General features: G+C 45.1%; 1 protein-coding gene across 2 annotated transcripts in view; it reads left to right on the top strand.

Annotated features, from left to right (window-relative positions):
* LOC135557633 (calcipressin-2-like) overlaps positions 1 to 19,769 on the top strand; it is a 165,208-nt gene that overhangs the window by 126,015 nt on the left and 19,424 nt on the right. For both annotated transcript variants that reach the window (XM_064991098.1, XM_064991099.1), the window contains 2 exons: positions 383 to 556; positions 6,778 to 6,949. In XM_064991098.1, coding sequence (XP_064847170.1) covers positions 383 to 556; positions 6,778 to 6,949 — 346 coding nt within the window. The remainder of the gene's footprint in view (positions 1 to 382; positions 557 to 6,777; positions 6,950 to 19,769) is intronic.

Here is a 19,769-nt window from a genome sequence, read left to right as displayed (position 1 = left end):
CCCCTTGCTCTGCAAGGGCCGTGGCTTTTGTGGAGCGATGGGTAACGATGCTTTGAGGGTGGCTGTTGTCGATGTGTGCAGAGAGTCCCTGGTTCGAGCCCAGGTAGGGGCGAGGAGAGGGACGGAAGCTATACTGTTACATCTACACCCTGTAAAGAGACCTGCAGCATCCTCTATCCATGATAAACAGCTTATTAACTGGAGAAAGGATTCTGTGTTTACTGGAGGAGGCTGCAGGGAACCTCACCCCAGACACGGCTTCATGTCTCCCTCTCCCTCTGTCTACTGTATTATTCATGCTTTGGCATTTACCACCTGAAACCATATTATGCACAACCTCATCTGTGGTTTGTTTTTGTCTCTCTATATTGGCTTTGTTCAGGAGATGTTCGAGGCCCTGTTCCTGGCCTACGATGAGCGGGTGACGTTTCAGCTGTTCAAGAGCTTCCGGCGTGTCCGCATCAACTTCAGCAACCCCAAAGCAGCCGCCAGCGCCAGGATAGAGCTGCACGAAACGCCCTTCAGAGGCAAGAAGCTCAAACTCTACTTTGCCCAGGTCAGTAGCTCTACAGTACAACAAGCAGGACTGACTGCCAACAGACTGGGACTTTGATTTACCCCCTATGTTAGTTCTGTTGTCTATTGGTGGAAGGAAAGGGCACATTAAAGTGATGCTCCAGAGCTTTTGTATAATTTCAGCAGTAGTTTTAGAACGTAGTGCTCACGAGCCAAAATTGGTCCCCAAAAACGTACAAATGTGTACTACATCATCCATTTTGTATGATATGTTACATCCTGCAAAACATATATATATATATATATATATATATATATATATATATATATACAGTTGAAGTCGGAAGTTTACATACACTTAGGTTGGAGTCCATTAAAACTTGTTTTTCAACCACTCTACAAATGTCTTGTTAATTAACAAACTATAGTTTTGGCAAGTCGGTTAAGACATCTACTTTGTGCATTACACAAGTAATGTTTCCAACAATTGTTTACACACAGATTATTTCACTGTACAACAATTCCAGTGGGTCAGAAGTTTACACATACTAAGTTGAAAATTCCAGAAAATTATGTCATGGCTTTAGAAGCTTCTGATAGGCTAATTGACATCATTTGAGTCAATTGGAGGTGGACCTGTGGCTGTATTTCAAGGCCTACCTTCAAACCCAGTGCCTCTTTGCTTGACATCATGGGAAAATCAAAAGATATCAGCCAAACAAATTGTAGACCTCCACAAGTCTGGTTCATCCTTGGGAGCAATTTCCAAATGCCTGAAGGTACCACGCTCATCTGTACAAACAATAGTATGCAAGTATGAACATCATGGGACCATGCAGCCGTCATACCGCTCAGGAAGGAGATGCGTTCTGTCTCCTAGAGATGAACGTACTTTGGTGCGATAAGTGCAAATCAATCCCCGAACAACAGCAAAGGACCTTGTGAATATGCTGGAGGAAACAGGTACAAAAGTATCTATATCCCAGGTAAAACGAGTCATGTATCGTCATAACCTGAAAGGCCGCTCAGCAAAGAAGAAGCCACTGATACAGTTTGCAACTGCACATGGGAACAAAGATCATACTTTTTGGAGAAATGTCCTCTAGTCTCATTAAACAAAAACAGAACTGTTTCACCATAATGACCATCGTTATGTTTGGAGGAAAAAGGGGGAGGCATCATGAGGCCGGAAAATGATGTGGATATATTGAAGCAACATCTCAAGACATCAGTCAGGAAGTTATAGCTTGGTCCAAATGGGTCTTCCAAATGGACATTCTTAAAATAAAGTGGTAATCCTAACTGACCTAAAACAGGGAATTTATACTAGGATTAAATGTCAGGAATTGTGAAAAACTGAGTTTAAATGTATTTGGCTAAAGTGTATGTAAACTTCTGACTTCAACTGCATACAGTGGGGCAAAAAAAGTATTTAGTCAGCCAATTGTGCAAGTTCTCCCACTTAAAAAGATGAGGCCTGTAATTTTCATCATAGGTACACTTCAACTACGACAGACAAAATGAGGGAAAAAAATCCAGAAAATCACATTGTAGGATTTTTTATGAATTTATTTGCAAATTATGGTGGGAAAAAAGTATTTGGTCACATACAAACAAGCAAGATTTCTGTCTCTCACAGACCTGTAAGTTCTTCATTAAGAGGCTCCTCTGTCCTCCACTCGTTACCTGTATTAATGGCACCTGTTTGAACTTGTTATCAGTATAAAAGATACCTGTCCACAACCTCAAACAGTCACACTCCAAACTCCACTATGGCCAAGACCAAAGAGCTGTCAAAGGACACCAGAAACAAAATTGTAGACCTGCACCAGGCTGGGAAGACTGAATCTGCAGTAAGTAAGCAGCTTGGTTTGAAGAAATCGACTGTGGGAGCAATTATTAGGAAATGGAAGACATACAAGACCACTGATAATCTCCCTCGATCTGGGGCTCCACGCAAGATCTCATCCCGTGGGGTCAAAATGATCACAAGAACGGTGAGCAAAAATCCCAGAACCACACGTGGGGACATAGTGAATGACCTGCAGAGAGCTGGGACCAAAGTAACAAAGCCTACCATCAGTAACACACTACGCCGCCAGGGACTCAAATCCTGCAGTGCCAGACGTGTCCCCCTGCTTAAGCCAGTACATGTCCAGGTCCGTCTGAAGTTTGTTAGAGAGCATTTGGATGATCCAGAAGAAAATAGAACATTTTAGTAAAAACTCAACTCGTCGTGTTTGGAGGAAAAAGAGTGCCGAGTTGCATCCAAAGAACACCATACCTACTGTGAAGCATGGGGGTGGAAACATCATGCTTTGGTGCTGTTTTTCTACAAAGGGACCAGGACGACTGATCCGTGTAAAGGAAAGAATGAATGGGGCCATGTATCGTGAGATTTTGAGTGAAAACCTCCTTCCATCAGCAAGGGCATTGAAGATGAAACGTGGCTGGGTCTTTCAGCATGACAATGATCCCAAACACCCCTCCCGGGCAACAAAGGAGTGGCTTCGTAAGAAGCATTTTAAGGTCCTGGAGTGGCCTAGCCAGTCTCCAGATCTCAACCCCATAGAAAATCTTTGGAGGGAGTTGAAAGTCCGTGTTGCCCAGCAACAGCCCCAAAACATCACTGCTCTAGAGGAGATATGCATGGAGGAATGGGCCAAAATACCAGCAACAGTGTGTGAAAACCTTGTGAAGACTTACAGAAAACGTTTGACCTCTGTCATTGCGAACAAAGGGTATATAACAAAGTATTGAGACAAACTTTCGTTATTGACCAAAGACTTATTTTCCACCATCATTTGCAAATAAATTCATTAAAAATCCTACAATGTGATTTTCTGGATTTTTTTTCTAATTTTGTCTGTCATAGTTGAAAGTGTACCTATTATGAAAATTACAGACCTCTCTCATCTTTTTAAGTGGGAGAACTTGCACAATTGGTGGCTGACTAAATACTTTTTTGCCCCACTGTATATATATGTACCAGTCATTCTAGGGTTTTTCTTTCTTTTTACTGTTTTCAAAATTGTAAAATAATAGTGAAGACAATAGTGAAGTTGAGATAATGCCAAGAGTGTGCAAAGCTGTCATCAAGGCAAAGGGTGGCTACATTGAAGAATCTCAAATATATTTTTTTGGTTACCACATGATTCCTTATGTGTTATTTCATAGTTTTGATGACTCCACTATTATTCTACAATGTAGAAAAAGGTCAAAATAAAGAAAAACCCTTGAACGAGTAGGTGTGTCCAAACTTTTGACTGGTACGACATATATATATGTACACAAACTTTGGTTAGGGTGTGTAGTTTAGGGAAAAACTGTGCTTATGGAAAATAGTCTCATGTTTACATTTTGTCACTGATGCAGTGTGACTAATAATAATAAAACCCTCTCCTGTGTGTGTGTGTGTGTGTGTGTGTGTGTGTGTGTGTGTGTGTGTGTGTGTGTGTGTGTGTGTGTGTGTGTGTGTGTGTGTGTGTGTGTGTGTGTGTGTGTGTGTGTGTGTGTGTGTGTGTGTGTGTGTGTGTGTGTGTGTGTGTGTGAAGAAGCAGCTTGTGATTGCTCCACATTAGCCAATAGGCCTGTCTAATTCCTCCCCCAGTGGTTATCAGGGTCACAAGCACTCCACTGAGAAGGAGATTAAGTCCATGACTTATATTCCTGTTAGAGATAATATCTGCAGGGCCGGTGTGTTACGCTGTGCTGCCTGGAGGCTGGAGCACACAGACACTTCACAGTACTCTGATGATCTACATGTGATCTGGACCTATTAGCTGTTAGTCAAGATGACAGGCCAGATGACAGATGGCCAGATGAAGATGACAGATGTGGCTCTGTAACCCAGTGACTAGTGTTGGTCCTGGGGAACAGGGAGGTCTGTAACCCAGTAGACTGGTGTTGGTCATGGGGAACAGGGAGGTCTGTAACCCAGTAGACTGGTGTTGGTCCTGGGGAACAGGGAGGTCTGTAACCCAGTAGACTGGTGTTGGTCATGGGGAACAGGGAGGTCTGTAACCCAGTAGACTGGTGTTGGTCCTGGGGAACAGGGAGGTCTGTAACCCAGTAGACTGGTGTTGGTCCTGGGGAACAGGGAGGTCTGTAACCCAGTAGACTGGTGTTGGTCCTGGGGAACAGGGAGGTCTGTAACCCAGTAGACTGGTGTTGGTCCTGGGGAACAGGGAGGTCTGTAACCCAGTAGACTGGTGTTGGTCATGGGGAACAGGGAGGTCTGTAACCCAGTAGACTGGTGTTGGTCCTGGGGAACAGGGAGGTCTGTAACCCAGTAGACTGGTGTTGGTCCTGGGGAACAGGGAGGTCTGTAACCCAGTAGACTGGTGTTGGTCCTGGGGAACAGGGAGGTCTGTAACCCAGTAGACTGGTGTTGGTCCTGGGGAACAGGGAGGTCTGTAACCCAGTAGACTGGTGTTGGTCCTGGAGAACAGGGATGTCTGTAACCCAGTAGACTGGTGTTGGTCCTGGGGAACAGGGAGGTCTGTAACCCAGTAGACTGGTGTTGGTCCTGGGGAACAGGGAGGTCTGTAACCCAGTAGACTGGTGTTGGTCCTGGGGAACAGGGAGGTCTGTAACCCAGTAGACTGGTGTTGGTCCTGGGGAACAGGAAGGTCTGTAACCCAGTAGACTAGTGTTGGTCCTGGGGAACAGGGAGGTCTGTAACCCAGTAGACTGGTGTTGGTCCTGGGGAACAGGGAGGTCTGTAACCCAGTGACTAGTGTTGGTCCTGGGGAACAGGGAGGTCTGTAACCCAGTAGATTGGTGTTGGTCCTGGGGAACAGGGAGGTCTGTAACCCAGTAGATTGGTGTTGGTCCTGGGGAACAGGGAGGTCTGTAACCCAGTAGACTGGTGTTGGTCCTGGGGAACAGGGAGGTCTGTATCCCAGTAGACTGGTGTTGGTCATGGGGAACAGGGAGGTCTGTAACCCAGTAGACTGGTGTTGGTCCTGGGGAACAGGGAGGTCTGTAACCCAGTAGACTGGTGTTGGTCCTGGGGAACAGGGAGGTCTGTAAAGCAGTAGACTGGTGTTGGTCCTGGGGAACAGGGAGGTCTGTATCCCAGTAGACTGGTGTTGGTCATGGGGAACAGGGAGGTCTGTAACCCAGTAGACTGGTGTTGGTCCTGTGGAACAAGGAGGTCTGTAACCCAGTATACTAGTGTTGGTCCTGGGGAACAGGGAGGTCTGTAACCCAGTAGACTGGTGTTGGTCCTGGGGAACAGGGAGGTCTTTAACCCAGTAGACTGGTGTTGGTCCTGGGGAACAGGGAGGTCTGTAACCCAGTAGACTGGTGTTGGTCATGGGGAACAGGGAGGTCTGTAACCCAGTAGATTGGTGTTGGTCCTGGGGAACAGGGAGGTCTGTAACCCAGTAGACTGGTGTTGGTCCTGGGGAACAGGGAGGTCTGTAACCCAGTAGATTGGTGTTGGTCCTGGGGAACAGGGAGGTCTGTATCCCAGTAGACTGGTGTTGGTCATGGGGAACAGGGAGGTCTGTAACCCAGTAGACTGGTGTTGGTCCTGGGGAACAGGGAGGTCTGTAACCCAGTAGACTGGTGTTGGTCCTGGGGAACAGGGAGGTCTGTAACCCAGTAGACTGGTGTTGGTCCTGGAGAACAGGGAGGTCTGTAACCCAGTAGACTGGTGTTGGTCCTGGGGAACAGGGAGGTCTGTAACCCAGTAGACTGGTGTTGGTCCTGGGGAACAGGGAGGTCTGTAACCCAGTAGACTGGTGTTGGTCCTGGGGAACAGGGAGGTCTGTAACCCAGTAGACTGGTGTTGGTCCTGGGGAACAGGGAGGTCTGTAACCCAGTAGACTGGTGTTGGTCCTGGGGAACAGGGAGGTCTGTAACCCAGTAGACTGGTGTTGGTCCTGGGGAACAGGGAGGTCTGTAACCCAGTAGACTGGTGTTGGTCCTGGGGAACAGGGAGGTCTTTAACCCAGTAGACTGCTGTTGGTCCTGGGGAACAGTGGAGAGTAACCCATGGACCAGACAAGGATCCTTCCCAGTCAGTGTCCTTTAACCTCAGCTCTCTGGCTGGCTGAATCAGGTCTCAGCAGGACCCTTGGAACTAAGATGTGGAACTAACTGACTGTCCGGAGTGTAGAATCGTACAGCCTTGTCCTGGATTATTTCAAAAAAGCCAATCACTACGAGACATCTGATTAAAACTGATTCACTAATAATTGGTCTGTATCCCCCCCCCCCTCCCCCCTCTCTCTCTATCCCTCCCTCCCTCAGGTCCAGAACCCAGTATCAGATGGTGATAACCTGCACCTGGCTCCTCCCCAGCCCTCTAAACAGTTCCTCATCTCCCCTCCCGGCTCGCCGCCCATTGGCTGGCAGCAGATAGACGAGACCACGCCCGTCATCAACTACGACCTGCTCTATGCTGTGGCCAAGCTGGGCCCCGGTGAGTCATACCACTAGTTACACACTACATGCTGCTTTTGATTCTCTCCGTTACTCTCCTTTTCGGAGCGTGACCTCTCTGTTTCAGTTTGACTTTCTCTGTCTCAACCCTTCTCTCACACCTTTCGGTTGTTCTCACTGTTTCACTCCTTCTGTCATTTCTGTCTCTCATTCTCTTTCTTATCTTCCTCTCACACGCTGTTCTATTGGCTCACATCTCTCACTCCCCCCGTAAATATATCCAGTGATACGTGATGTAATATGACATCCTGGATCACCTCCCCTCGGTCAAGCAGGACGTCGGGTCACATTCTTCCTGTTTAAAAGATACACCGGTCAGAACCTGTACCTTTAAATGTTTTGGGCATTGGTAGAATACATCCTCTGGCGTCGGTCACTGTGTGTCCTATAACCAGCCTTAATGCAGCCCTCTACAGGACACAAAGCCGTAGAGACTAGAGGAGAATTTATATTGGCTGAACGCAGTGTTGGGGACAACGTGTTATAAAGGTATTGCGTAACAAAACGTGTTACTTTGATTGAAGGCAACAAGTCAAATGTAATATAGGAACTATTTTTAAGTAACGAATCCCCACACTGCCTGAATCCCAGTTAACCTTCAGATGCAGTAGAGATGCATCAGGAAGTTTTACTGCCATGCAATGTAAAGCCCTTTGAGTCCTTAAAAAGTCTTTATGATCATAACTAGAGTATCAACTCCTGTATATTTCCACATCAGCTGATACGGAAGGTTGTGTTCTGGCGTTTATGACCGTGTCGTGTCCAGAAGTCCAGTTAGTGTTTGTGGTGGACACGTAGACCGACAGAGTAGATGACCGCCCGGGAGGTGACCTTTCCATCTCATAGAAGATGAGTCAGGTCGCCCTCTCTACTCCCTAGCCGCTGGTCTGATTACGTACTGTAGCCTACTGTTCCCATTGGAAACATGGTCCACCAGGTTGATTACAGGCAACAAGCCATTTACACATGTACTTAAACCCAGAGTCCATCTCAAATAGTCCTGTATTTAGATCCATGGACATGTTTAGTGCTGTCCGTCACAGGCTATGTAATACTGCCTAGTAGGTTTCCGTTGAAATCGATTGATTCAAAGGAATTTCACACACAATAGAATATGCCCGAGGTTGAGATGGAGCGACATGTCATGCCGGTAACATCTCTCCCTGGTTTAGGACATGATTTAGATTTTTAATGAACAGCACTCCAGTTCCATAATGTATCCTCTACTCCTTCAGTCCCCGTTGCTCCAGTCTGCCTCTGTTTTCCATGCCATCAGAGGGGCAGTGCTGCTTCGCTACATTGAACTCGCCCGCCGACTTGAAAGAGCCACAACCTAAAGCAGCGCCCCTCTCTTCACAAAGGTCCCGCTGCACGTCGTCATGTCAACCATGAATAATGCATGAGGATGAGAGACGTTAACGACCTGTCACTACTGACTCCCTGTACACTAATGGTTTATTCATCTCTGCTATGAGAGGAATATCAACAAGTCTCTCTCTAAACCCCCCCAAGTCTCCTCTGGGATATAGTCAACTCAGCCACCATGTCATTCAGTCAGGAGAGAGTGACAAACACAATTGTGTCTGGCTTGATAATGATGGCTGTCTCTGAGTAAGAGGTTTAGTCGGAGCAAGCAGCGGATGGAAATGGGAATCAGTCAGTTGTTATGTCTTCTTGTCATTTGAAATAGACCTAAACGGAGTGTCAATCATCTTTTTGTCTGGCATGTTTGTTATATCTCACTAAATGCCTGATACTAGAGTGCTTTTGGTCCATCAAAAAGCCAGGTTTGGTGATTACATAGTGTCCACTAGTTAAACTGTGACGGTGGGCTATTATTTTCTTACAATGCTTCATCTCAGTGTGCATGTAAATGTACAGGGATTATATTCCAAACAGCCAGAGTCAAGTCTATCTGCCTTCCTGGCCAGAGACTCATTTTCTTAACAGAACAGCTGTTTCACAGATTCTTGCCATTCTGCTAATTTTAGCTTGACTTTGCTGGAGCTGCCAATCGTATGGTTAACTCCCACGTAAATAAACCCCTACTCCCAGCTCCCAGTCAATGATATGAAGGGAGGGAGAGAGAGGGAGATAACACCTGCAGTTTCTTGCTAACCTCTATCTTTCTCCCTCTCACGCTCTCTCTCATTCCTTCTTCCTCTCTCGCTCTATCCCCCCCCCTCTGCCCAACTGACACTACCTCAGGTCAATCAAGGAGGCCATTTTGAAAAGTTTAATATTGAATGTCACTGTCTGTCTGTCTGCCTGCCTGCCTATCTCTTCTATTTGTAGCTGTGGATGTTCAAATGGCTCTGGGTGGTGGGTTGAGATGTAGGAACATTTAGATTATGCAACAGGGTTTGACATTACTAACTCTCAGCTGTCAACCCCCTAGGTAACTGTATCTCTCTCTCTCTCTCTTTCTCTCCCTCTCTCTCAATTTCAATTACAGGGACTTTATTGGCATGGGAAACATATGTTTACATTGCCAGAACAAGTTAAATAGATAATCTTGCTGCGATGGCACGCCGTTTTTATTTTCATTTAACTAGACAAGTCAGTTAAGAACAAATTCTTATTTACAATGACAGCCTAGGAATAGTGGGTTAACTGCCTTGTTCAGGGGCAGAACGACAGAATTTTACTTTGTCAACTCACGGATTAGATCTTGCAACCTGTCGGTTACTAGCCCAACGCTCTAACCACTAGACTACCTCCCACCCACGTATTCTGTATATAGTCAAAGCTTTCCTTAAGTTTGGGTCAGTCACTGCGGGCAGGTATTCTGTCACTGTGTACTCTCTGTTTAGGGCCAAATAGCATTCTAGTTTTCCTTTTTTTTCGTTAATTCTTTACAATGTGTCAAGTAATTTCTTTTCTTTTTCTTTTCTCATGATTTGGTTGGGTCTAATTGTGTTGCTCTCTCTCTCCCCAAATCCCATCAAAACACATCCCGCTGAGAGTTATCTCACTCTCTCTCTCTCTCTCTCTCTCTCTCTCTCTCTCTCTCTCTCTCTCTCCCCAAATCCCATCAAAACACATCCCGCTGAGAGTTATCTCTCTCTCTCCCCATATCCCATCAAAACACATCCGGCTGAGAGTTATCTCTCTCACTCTCTCTCTCTCCATATCCCATCAAAACACATCCGGCTGAGAGTTATCTCTCTCACTCTCTCTCTCTCCATATCCCATCAAAACACATCCTGCTGAGAGTTATCTCTCTCTCTCTCCCCATATCCCATCAAAACACATCCGGCTGAGAGTTATCTCTCTCTCTCTCCCCATATCCCATCAAAACACATCCTGCTGAGAGTTATCTCTCTCACTCTCTCTCTCTCCATATCCCATCAAAACACATCCTGCTGAGAGTTATCTCTCTCACTCTCTCTCTCTCTCCCCCATATCCCATCAAAACACATCCTGCTGAGAGTTATCTATCTCTCTCTCTCTCTCTCTCTCTCCCCAAATCCCATCAAAACACATCCTGCTGAGAGTTATCTCTCTCACTCTCCGGCTCTCTCTCTCTCCATATCCCATCAAAACACATCCGGCTGAGAGTTATCTCTCTCACTCTCTCTCTCTCATATCCCATCAAAACACATCCGGCTGAGAGTTATCTCTCTCACTCTCTCTCTCATATCCCATCAAAACACATCCGGCTGAGAGTTATCTCTCTCATATCCCATCAAAACACATCCTGCTGAGAGTTATCTCTCTCACTCTCTCTCTCTCTCCATATCCCATCAAAACACATCCTGCTGAGAGTTATCTCTCTCACTCTCTCTCTCTCTCCATATCCCATCAAAACACATCCAGCTGAGAGTTATCTCTCTCACTCTCTCTCTCTCCATATCCCATCAAAACACATCCTGCTGAGAGTTATCTCTCTCACTCTCTCTCTCTCTATCCCATCAAAACACATCCTGCTGAAATCCCATCAAAATCCCATCCACATCCCGCTGAGAGTTATCTCTCTCTCTCCCCATATCCCATCAAAACACATCCTGCTGAGAGTTATCTCTCTCACTCTCTCTCTCTCTCTCTCCATATCCCATCAAAACACATCCGGCTGAGAGTTATCTCTCTCACTCTCTCTCTCTCTCCATATCCCATCAAAACACATCCTGCTGAGAGTTATCTCACTCTCTCTCTCTCTCTCTCTCTCTCTCCCCAAATCCCATCAAAACACATCCCGCTGAGAGTTATCTCTCTCTCTCTCCCCATATCCCATCAAAACACATCCTGCTGAGAGTTATCTCTCTCACTCTCTCTCTCTCCCATATCCCATCAAAACACATCCGGCTGAGAGTTATCTCTCTCACTCTCTCTCTCTCTCCATATCCCATCAAAACACATCCTGCTGAGAGTTATCTCTCTCTCTCTCCCCATATCCCATCAAAACACATCCGGCTGAGAGTTATCTCTCTCTCTCTCCCCATATCCCATCAAAACACATCCTGCTGAGAGTTATCTCTCTCACTCTCTCTCTCTCTCCATATCCCATCAAAACACATCCGGCTGAGAGTTATCTCTCTCACTCTCACTCTCTCTCTCTCTCTCTCCATATCCCATCAAAACACATCCTGCTGAGAGTTATCTCACTCTCTCTCTCTCTCTCTCTCTCTCTCTCCCCCAAATCCCATCAAAACACATCCTGCTGAGAGTTATCTCTCTCACTCTCTCTCTCTCTCCATATCCCATCAAAACACATCCGGCTGAGAGTTATCTCTCTCACTCTCTCTCTCTCTCTCCATATCCCATCAAAACACATCCTGCTGAGAGTTATCTCTCTCACTCTCTCTCTCTCTCCATATCCCATCAAAACACATCCGGCTGAGAGTTATCTCTCTCACTCTCTCTCTCTCTCCATATCCCATCAAAACACATCCTGCTGAGAGTTATCTCTCTCTCTCTCCCCATATCCCATCAAAACACATCCGGCTGAGAGTTATCTCTCTCTCTCCCCATATCCCATCAAAACACATCCTGCTGAGAGTTATCTCTCTCACTCTCTCTCTCTCTCCATATCCCATCAAAACACATCCGGCTGAGAGTTATCTCTCTCACTCTCTCTCTCTCTCCATATCCCATCAAAACACATCCTGCTGAGAGTTATCTCACTCTCTCTCTCTCTCTCTCTATCCCCAAATCCCATCAAAACACATCCTGCTGAGAGTTATCTCTCTCACTCTCTCTCTCTCTCCATATCCCATCAAAACACATCCGGCTGAGAGTTATCTCTCTCACTCTCTCTCTCTCTCCATATCCCATCAAAACACATCCTGCTGAGAGTTATCTCTCTCACTCTCTCTCTCTCTCCATATCCCATCAAAACACATCCGGCTGAGAGTTATCTCTCTCAATCTCTCTCTCTCTCCATATCCCATCAAAACACATCCTGCTGAGAGTTATCACTCTCTCTCTCTCTCCATATCCCATCAAAACACATCCGGCTGAGAGTTATCTCTCTCACTCTCTCTCTCTCTCCATATCCCATCAAAACACATCCTGCTGAGAGTTATCTCTCTCACTCTCTCTCTCTCTCCATATCCCATCAAAACACATCCTGCTGAGAGTTATCTCTCTCTCTCTCCCCATATCCCATCAAAACACATCCGGCTGAGAGTTATCTCTCTCTCTCTCCCCATATCCCATCAAAACACATCCTGCTGAGAGTTATCTCTCTCACTCTCTCTCTCTCTCCATATCCCATCAAAACACATCCGGCTGAGAGTTATCTCTCTTACTCTCTCTCTCTCTCCATATCCCATCAAAACACATCCTGCTGAGAGTTATCTCTCTCACTCTCTCTCTCTCTCCATATCCCATCAAAACACATCCGGCTGAGAGTTATCTCTCTTACTCTCTCTCTCTCTCCATATCCCATCAAAACACATCCTGCTGAGAGTTATCTCACTCTCTCTCTCTCTCTCTCTCTCTCTCTCTCTCTCTCTCTCTCTCTCTCCCCAAATCCCATCAAAACACATCCTGCTGAGAGTTATCTCTCTCACTCTCTCCATATCCCATCAAAACACATCCGGCTGAGAGTTATCTCTCTCACTCTCTCTCTCTCTCCATATCCCATCAAAACACATCCTGCTGAGAGTTATCTCACTCTCTCTCTCTCTCTCCCCAAATCCCATCAAAACACATCCCGCTGAGAGTTATCTCTCTCTCTCCCCATATCCCATCAAAACACATCCTGCTGAGAGTTATCTCTCTCACTCTCTCTCTCTCTCCATATCCCATCAAAACACATCCGGCTGAGAGTTATCTCTCTCACTCTCTCTCTCTCTCCATATCCCATCAAAACACATCCTGCTGAGAGTTATCTCACTCTCTCTCTCTCTCTCTCTCTCCCCCCAAATCCCATCAAAACACATCCCGCTGAGAGTTATCTCTCTCTCTCTCCCCATATCCCATCAAAACACATCCTGCTGAGAGTTATCTCTCTCACTCTCTCTCTCTCTCCATATCCCATCAAAACACATCCGGCTGAGAGTTATCTCTCTCACTCTCTCTCTCTCTCCATATCCCATCAAAACCCATCCTGCTGAGAGTTATCTCTCTCTCTCCCCCATATCCCATCAAAACACATCCGGCTGAGAGTTATCTCTCTCTCTCCCCCATATCCCATCAAAACACATCCTGCTGAGAGTTATCTCTCTCACTCTCTCTCTCTCTCCATATCCCATCAAAACACATCCGGCTGAGAGTTATCTCTCTCACTCTCTCTCTCTCTCCATATCCCATCAAAACACATCCTGCTGAGAGTTATCTCACTCTCTCTCTCTCTCTCTCTCTCTCTCTCTCTCCCCCAAATCCCATCAAAACACATCCTGCTGAGAGTTATCTCTCTCACTCTCTCTCTCTCTCCATATCCCATCAAAACACATCCGGCTGAGAGTTATCTCTCTCACTCTCTCTCTCTCTCTCCATATCCCATCAAAACACATCCTGCTGAGAGTTATCTCTCTCACTCTCTCTCTCTCTCCATATCCCATCAAAACACATCCAGCTGAGAGTTATCTCTCTCACTCTCTCTCTCTCTCCATATCCCATCAAAACACATCCTGCTGAGAGTTATCACTCTCTCTCTCTCTCTCCATATCCCATCAAAACACATCCGGCTGAGAGTTATCTCTCTCACTCTCTCTCTCTCTCCATATCCCATCAAAACACATCCTGCTGAGAGTTATCTCTCTCACTCTCTCTCTCTCTCATATCCCATCAAAACACATCCTGCTGAGAGTTATCTCTCTCTCTCCCCCATATCCCATCAAAACACATCCGGCTGAGAGTTATCTCTCTCTCTCCCCCATATCCCATCAAAACACATCCTGCTGAGAGTTATCTCTCTCACTCTCTCTCTCTCTCCATATCCCATCAAAACACATCCGGCTGAGAGTTATCTCTCTTACTCTCTCTCTCTCTCCATATCCCATCAAAACACATCCTGCTGAGAGTTATCTCTCTCTCTCTCTCTCTCTCTCTCTCTCTCTCTCTCTCTCTCTCTCTCTCTCTCTCTCTCTCTCTCCCCAAATCCCATCAAAACACATCCTGCTGAGAGTTATCTCTCTAACTCTCTCTCTCTCCCCATATCCCATCAAAACACATCCCGCTGAGAGTTATCTCACTCTCTCTCTCCCCCTCTGTCCTCCCTCTCTCTCAGTCCCTCTATCCTCACTCTCGCTCTCTCTATCCCTCGTCCTCTTCCTGATCTGATACGCTGGGGTCATCCCTATACCTCAGGGAATAGACTGCATGACTGCATAGGCCCACTAACTGGAAGAGTCCGTAGGCCGACAACTAGGATTGGTTACTCATATGAGTTGCATTTGAATAGAATGATCGTCCTGTATCTATCAAGATAGACATACATTATACTTACAATCCACTCATATTTACTGGAGCACCATTTCATATTCATATTGAGTTCCTGTTTGATGTTACACGCTTCTATTAGGATGTAATAGTAGTGGATAGTGGTACTGTAGGTAGTGATTCACCTAGTCCAATGAAGCACTGGGCTCATTGTCTGCCTTCGTACTGTATCATACCTCTACAGACGGTCTAAGCAAATCTCCCATTCATAGTCATTAACACTGTAGGTGTACTTGTTAGTGGAGCCCAGGCCCTGTTACTATGGGTCAGCCTGGGCTACAGGTACGTCTCTCTGGGCCCGAGAGCACTCTCTCACTGGGTGTAAACCCCCAGGACAGCCACAGCTGGAGGTTACCACCACACACCAGCCACTTCATGGCCTCATAGTCCTCTATGTCGCTCTATGTGGTGTCTAACGTTTACAAGCACAAGAATATCCCACTTGAAACATTCCTTTACTAGTCAACTATGCAGGTACCCTCACAAGCACACAGTGATACATACACACAATCAACCCACAAACCCTATAAGTCCCTTTCACTACTAACTAAATCACTGAAGGTGTATACAGCACATGAAATGTCTCTCAAGTGACTGTATTCTTTCCTCTGTTCAGGGACTAGAGTGGGTTGCATAAGAGATTAATTGAAAGGATTTTGCATATTCATGGGAGTGGAGCGGAGCAGAGCAGGATCAAACTGGTCTTTAGTGTATCGCTGGCCTTTAGTTTATACACTGACCTAGAATCAGAAGTTGAGCAGAACTCAGGGGTCAGAGACTGACATGAGGTCAGGGAATCGTAGTGCTTGAAGATGACTGTGGTTAAACAGTGTATTTGGAGTAGAGGGTAAATGGTATGTACTGTAAGCAAGTGGGAATGGTTATTATCTGACATGTTTAGAACATTTCAAGTGCAGCAGCTAAAATGTGATTGGGCTAACAATAACGACGCCTTGGTGGCGAATATTTCCTGGTACACTGAAGTAGCACTTCAATGATAAGGCCTGGTCATATATGCCTTTTACGTCATGGAATAGAGTGCAGCATGTATATGAATGTAGACTCGGATGTAAGAAACATTTTATTTTAAAGCTCTACCTTTTAAACTGTAAACATTACAGGCGCTTACCATAGCTATCTGTCATACATCATTAGTGTATGTTTGTGTGTATGCGTACGTGCATACTCGGTAGTGTGTGTGTGTGTGTGTGTGTGTTTGTGTGTGTGTGTGTGTGTGTGTGTGTGTGTGTGTGTGTGTGAGAGAGAGAGAGCGAGAGCGCATTGCAGGCTTTTATTCTTTTATTCTTCAGAGTATTAGTGGAGAAGCTTTAGGGTTAGCACTACTGGAAGTGTGAGAAAGTGTGTGTGTGTCTTGTGTGTGTGTGTGTGTTTGCACTGGCAATTTTAACATGTAAATCTTGGTTGGGCAAGATTTGCATGTCAGCAAAGCCACTACACAACACAACACTGAACAATACATTAATTGCGCTATAATGGTGACAAACGGTGCCCACAAACTGTTAGGGCCTACATAAAGCTGTCCCAACAGCAGAGCTTTCTTTTCAGCACCATGGAGTGAAACCTTACCACAGCTACACCTGGCTATCAGCGGAGCCTCGTCTGGCAGTGAAACAGTTCATTCAGCCTCATTTACTGCCTTTTAAAAAAACATAGCTGATATGGCTGACTTGCTTAAACAAATGTTGTTTCTACTGACAATTGAGATGTACAAACTATGGCATAAGGGAACAATGAGTGGACAAGAGGCAATCCTTCATTTCGATTAAGTCATTAGTGAGAGAGCTAGGACGGACGTAGTCAATATAACTTTTGAAATGTACAGCGACAGAATTCAGAACATGGGCTGTTCTTACAGTATTCTCCCTGTACACCAAGTCAGAACGGCAGGATAAATATAGGGGTATATAAGCAGACAATGAAATCTCTTACAATATTCGATGATGATATTCGATGATGAATAAAACAGGCTTTAGGCTACATGTGCACCACTAAGTCAGAACAGTAGGCTAAGTTATGAGGGGGAATGGACCAAATGATTAGGGTGAGGCACATGGGCTACTAACAGCTTACTACACAACATACATTTAGTATTACTTTCTTAGCTACAGTATACATATCTCCCTGGAATATTACATCATTTAATCATTTATGCAGCAGCATACAAGACATTTTTGGACTCACCTTGTTGTGCTGTGCTCACTTGAACAGGAAGTTGGCATGGCGGTCCTTCTTGTGGGCAAATTTTGTCATAAAACTTTGTCATCAAAGTCTGGCATTCTCTGGATTTATGGTGCTTTCAAGGCAACTGGGAAGTCTGAAAAAAACAAGGTTGAATCATGATGTCAGTGATCTTCAGATCGGAGCTCTAGAAAGAGGCCAGAGTTGCCGACCGTTCAAAACATATTTTTCCAGTCGGAGCTAGTTTTTTTCAGGTTTCCAGTTGTCTTGAACTCACTGAAGTCTGAGGTGTTCCAGTTCTGAGTTTCCAGTTGTTTTGAACGTGGCAGAGGTCACCTGGCTTGACAGCATGACCAATGTATTCAACCCTTTCTGGCCCATGGTGTTGCATGTGAATGTTTATCCTTTTAAGCTCGGAAAAGAGACACTTTCAGACGGATGCTTTAAATCCTTAAATCCAGACATGGACCAACCACACTCTCCACTGAATAGCAGGCAGGTGAAGCAAAATAGGGATTGCTTTGCAACACTTGCAGTTAGCCACGGATTCCTTCCAAACCACTCATTGTTGAAGTTGCAATTTCCAACTTGTTGTGTAATGTTTATGTCCAATGGCCGATGAGCACCAATACGCTTTATCTATGGGTTTTCTTCATATGACAAGGATCGAAAAGGATTTGCCAGTAGATTGTAGATGTGATTCATGATGATTACTGCTGGTCTAACTTGCTAGCAACGATTTTGAAATCAGTCCAATCAAAGCTACGGTAGATATAACGTGATTTGTCAATATTTCATCTGTGGTCAATCTATAGCAGCACCCAAGGGGGCTTGAACTTTCAAGCTCTCCCTGTAGATTTTGCGGTGACGTAATGTCCCCATGAGTGACAGAACACTGAGCCAATCACGGCGCAACTAGAGAAGATTACCAAGTAAGTAAGAAAGCACTGAGCTAGACTGTAACAAGTAAGAAAGCACTGAGCTAGACTGTAACAAGTAAGAAAGCACTGAGCTAGACTGTAACAAGTAAGAAAGCACTGAGCTAGACTGTAACAAGTAAGAAAGCACTGAGCTGGACTGTAACAAGTAAGAAAGCTCAAAGCTGGACTGTAACAAGTAAGAAAGCACTGAGCTAGACTGTAACAAGTAAGAAAGCACTGAGCTGGACTGTAACAAGTAAGAAAGCACTGAGCTAGACTGTAACAAGTAAGAAAGCACTGAGCTAGACTGTAACAAGTAAGAAAGCACTGAGCTAAACTGTAACAAGTAAGAAAGCACTGAGCTGGACTGTAACAAGTAAGAAAGCACTGAGCTAGACTGTAACAAGTAAGAAAGCACTGAGCTGGACTGTAACAAGTAAGAAATCACTGAGCTAGACTGTAACAAGTAAGAAAGCACTGAGCTGGACTGTAACAAGTAAGAAAGCACTGAGCTAGACTGTAACAAGTAAGAAAGCACTGAGCTGGACTGTAACAAGTAAGAAAGCACTAAGCTAGACTGTAACAAGTAAGAAAGCACTGAGCTAGACTGTAACAAGTAAGAAAGCACTGAGCTAGACTGTAACAAGTAAGAAAGCACTGAGCTGGACTGTAACAAGTAAGAAAGCACTGAGCTGGACTGTAACAAGTAAGAAAGCAAGGAGCTGGACTGTAACAAGTAAGAAAGCACTGAGCTGGACTGTAACAAGTAAGAAAGCACTGAGCTAGACTGTAACAAGTAAGAAAGCACTGAGCTGGACTGTAACAAGTAAGAAAGCACTGAGCTAGACTATAACGAGTAAGAAAGCACTGAGCTAGACTGTAACAAGTAATAAAGCACTGAGCTGGACTGTAACAAGTAAGAAAGCACTGAGCTAGACTGTAACAAGTAAGAAAGCACTGAGCTGGACTGTAAAAAGTAAGAAAGCACTGAGCTAGACTGTAACGAGTAAGAAAGCACTGAGCTAGACTGTAACAAGTAATAAAGCACTGAGCTGGACTGTAACAAGTAAGAAAGCACTGAGCTAGACTGTAACAAGTAAGAAAGCACTGAGCTGGACTGTAACAAGTAGGAAAGCACTGAGCTGGACTGTAACAAGTAAGAAAGCACTGAGCTAGACTGTAACAAGTAAGAAAGCACTGAGCTAGACTAACAAGTAAGAAAGCACTGAGCTAGACTGTAACAAGTAAGAAAGCACTGAGCTAGACTGTAACAAGTAAGAAAGCACTGAACTAGACTGTAACAAGTAAGAAAGCACTGAGCTAGACTGTAACAAGTAAGAAAGCACTGAGCTAGACTGTAACAAGTAAGAAAGCACTGAGCTGGACTGTAACAAGTAGGAAAGCACTGAGCTGGACTGTAACAAGTAAGAAAGCACTGAGCTAGACAGTAACAAGTAAGAAAGCACTGAGCTAGACTGTAACAAGTAAGAAAGCACTGAGCTAGACTAACAAGTAAGAAAGCACTGAGCTAGACTGTAAGAAGTAAAAAAGCACTGAGCTAGACTGTAACAAGTAAGAAAGCACTGAGCTAGACTGTAACAAGTAAGAAAGCACTGAGCTAGACTGTAACAAGTAAGAAAGAACTGAGCTAGACTGTAACGAGTAAGAAAGCACTGAGCTAGACTGTAACAAGTAAGAAAGCACTGAGCTGGACTGTAACAAGTAAGAAAGCACTGAGCTGGACTGTAACAAGTAAGAAAGCACTGAGCTAGACTATAACGAGTAAGAAAGCAC

This window comes from Oncorhynchus masou, chromosome 16 (assembly GCF_036934945.1).
Source record: "Oncorhynchus masou masou isolate Uvic2021 chromosome 16, UVic_Omas_1.1, whole genome shotgun sequence".
NCBI classification, from domain to species: domain Eukaryota; kingdom Metazoa; phylum Chordata; class Actinopteri; order Salmoniformes; family Salmonidae; genus Oncorhynchus; species Oncorhynchus masou.
The sequence above is the reverse complement of the archived record's forward strand: the minus strand, read 5'-3'. Positions and strand labels throughout refer to the sequence as shown.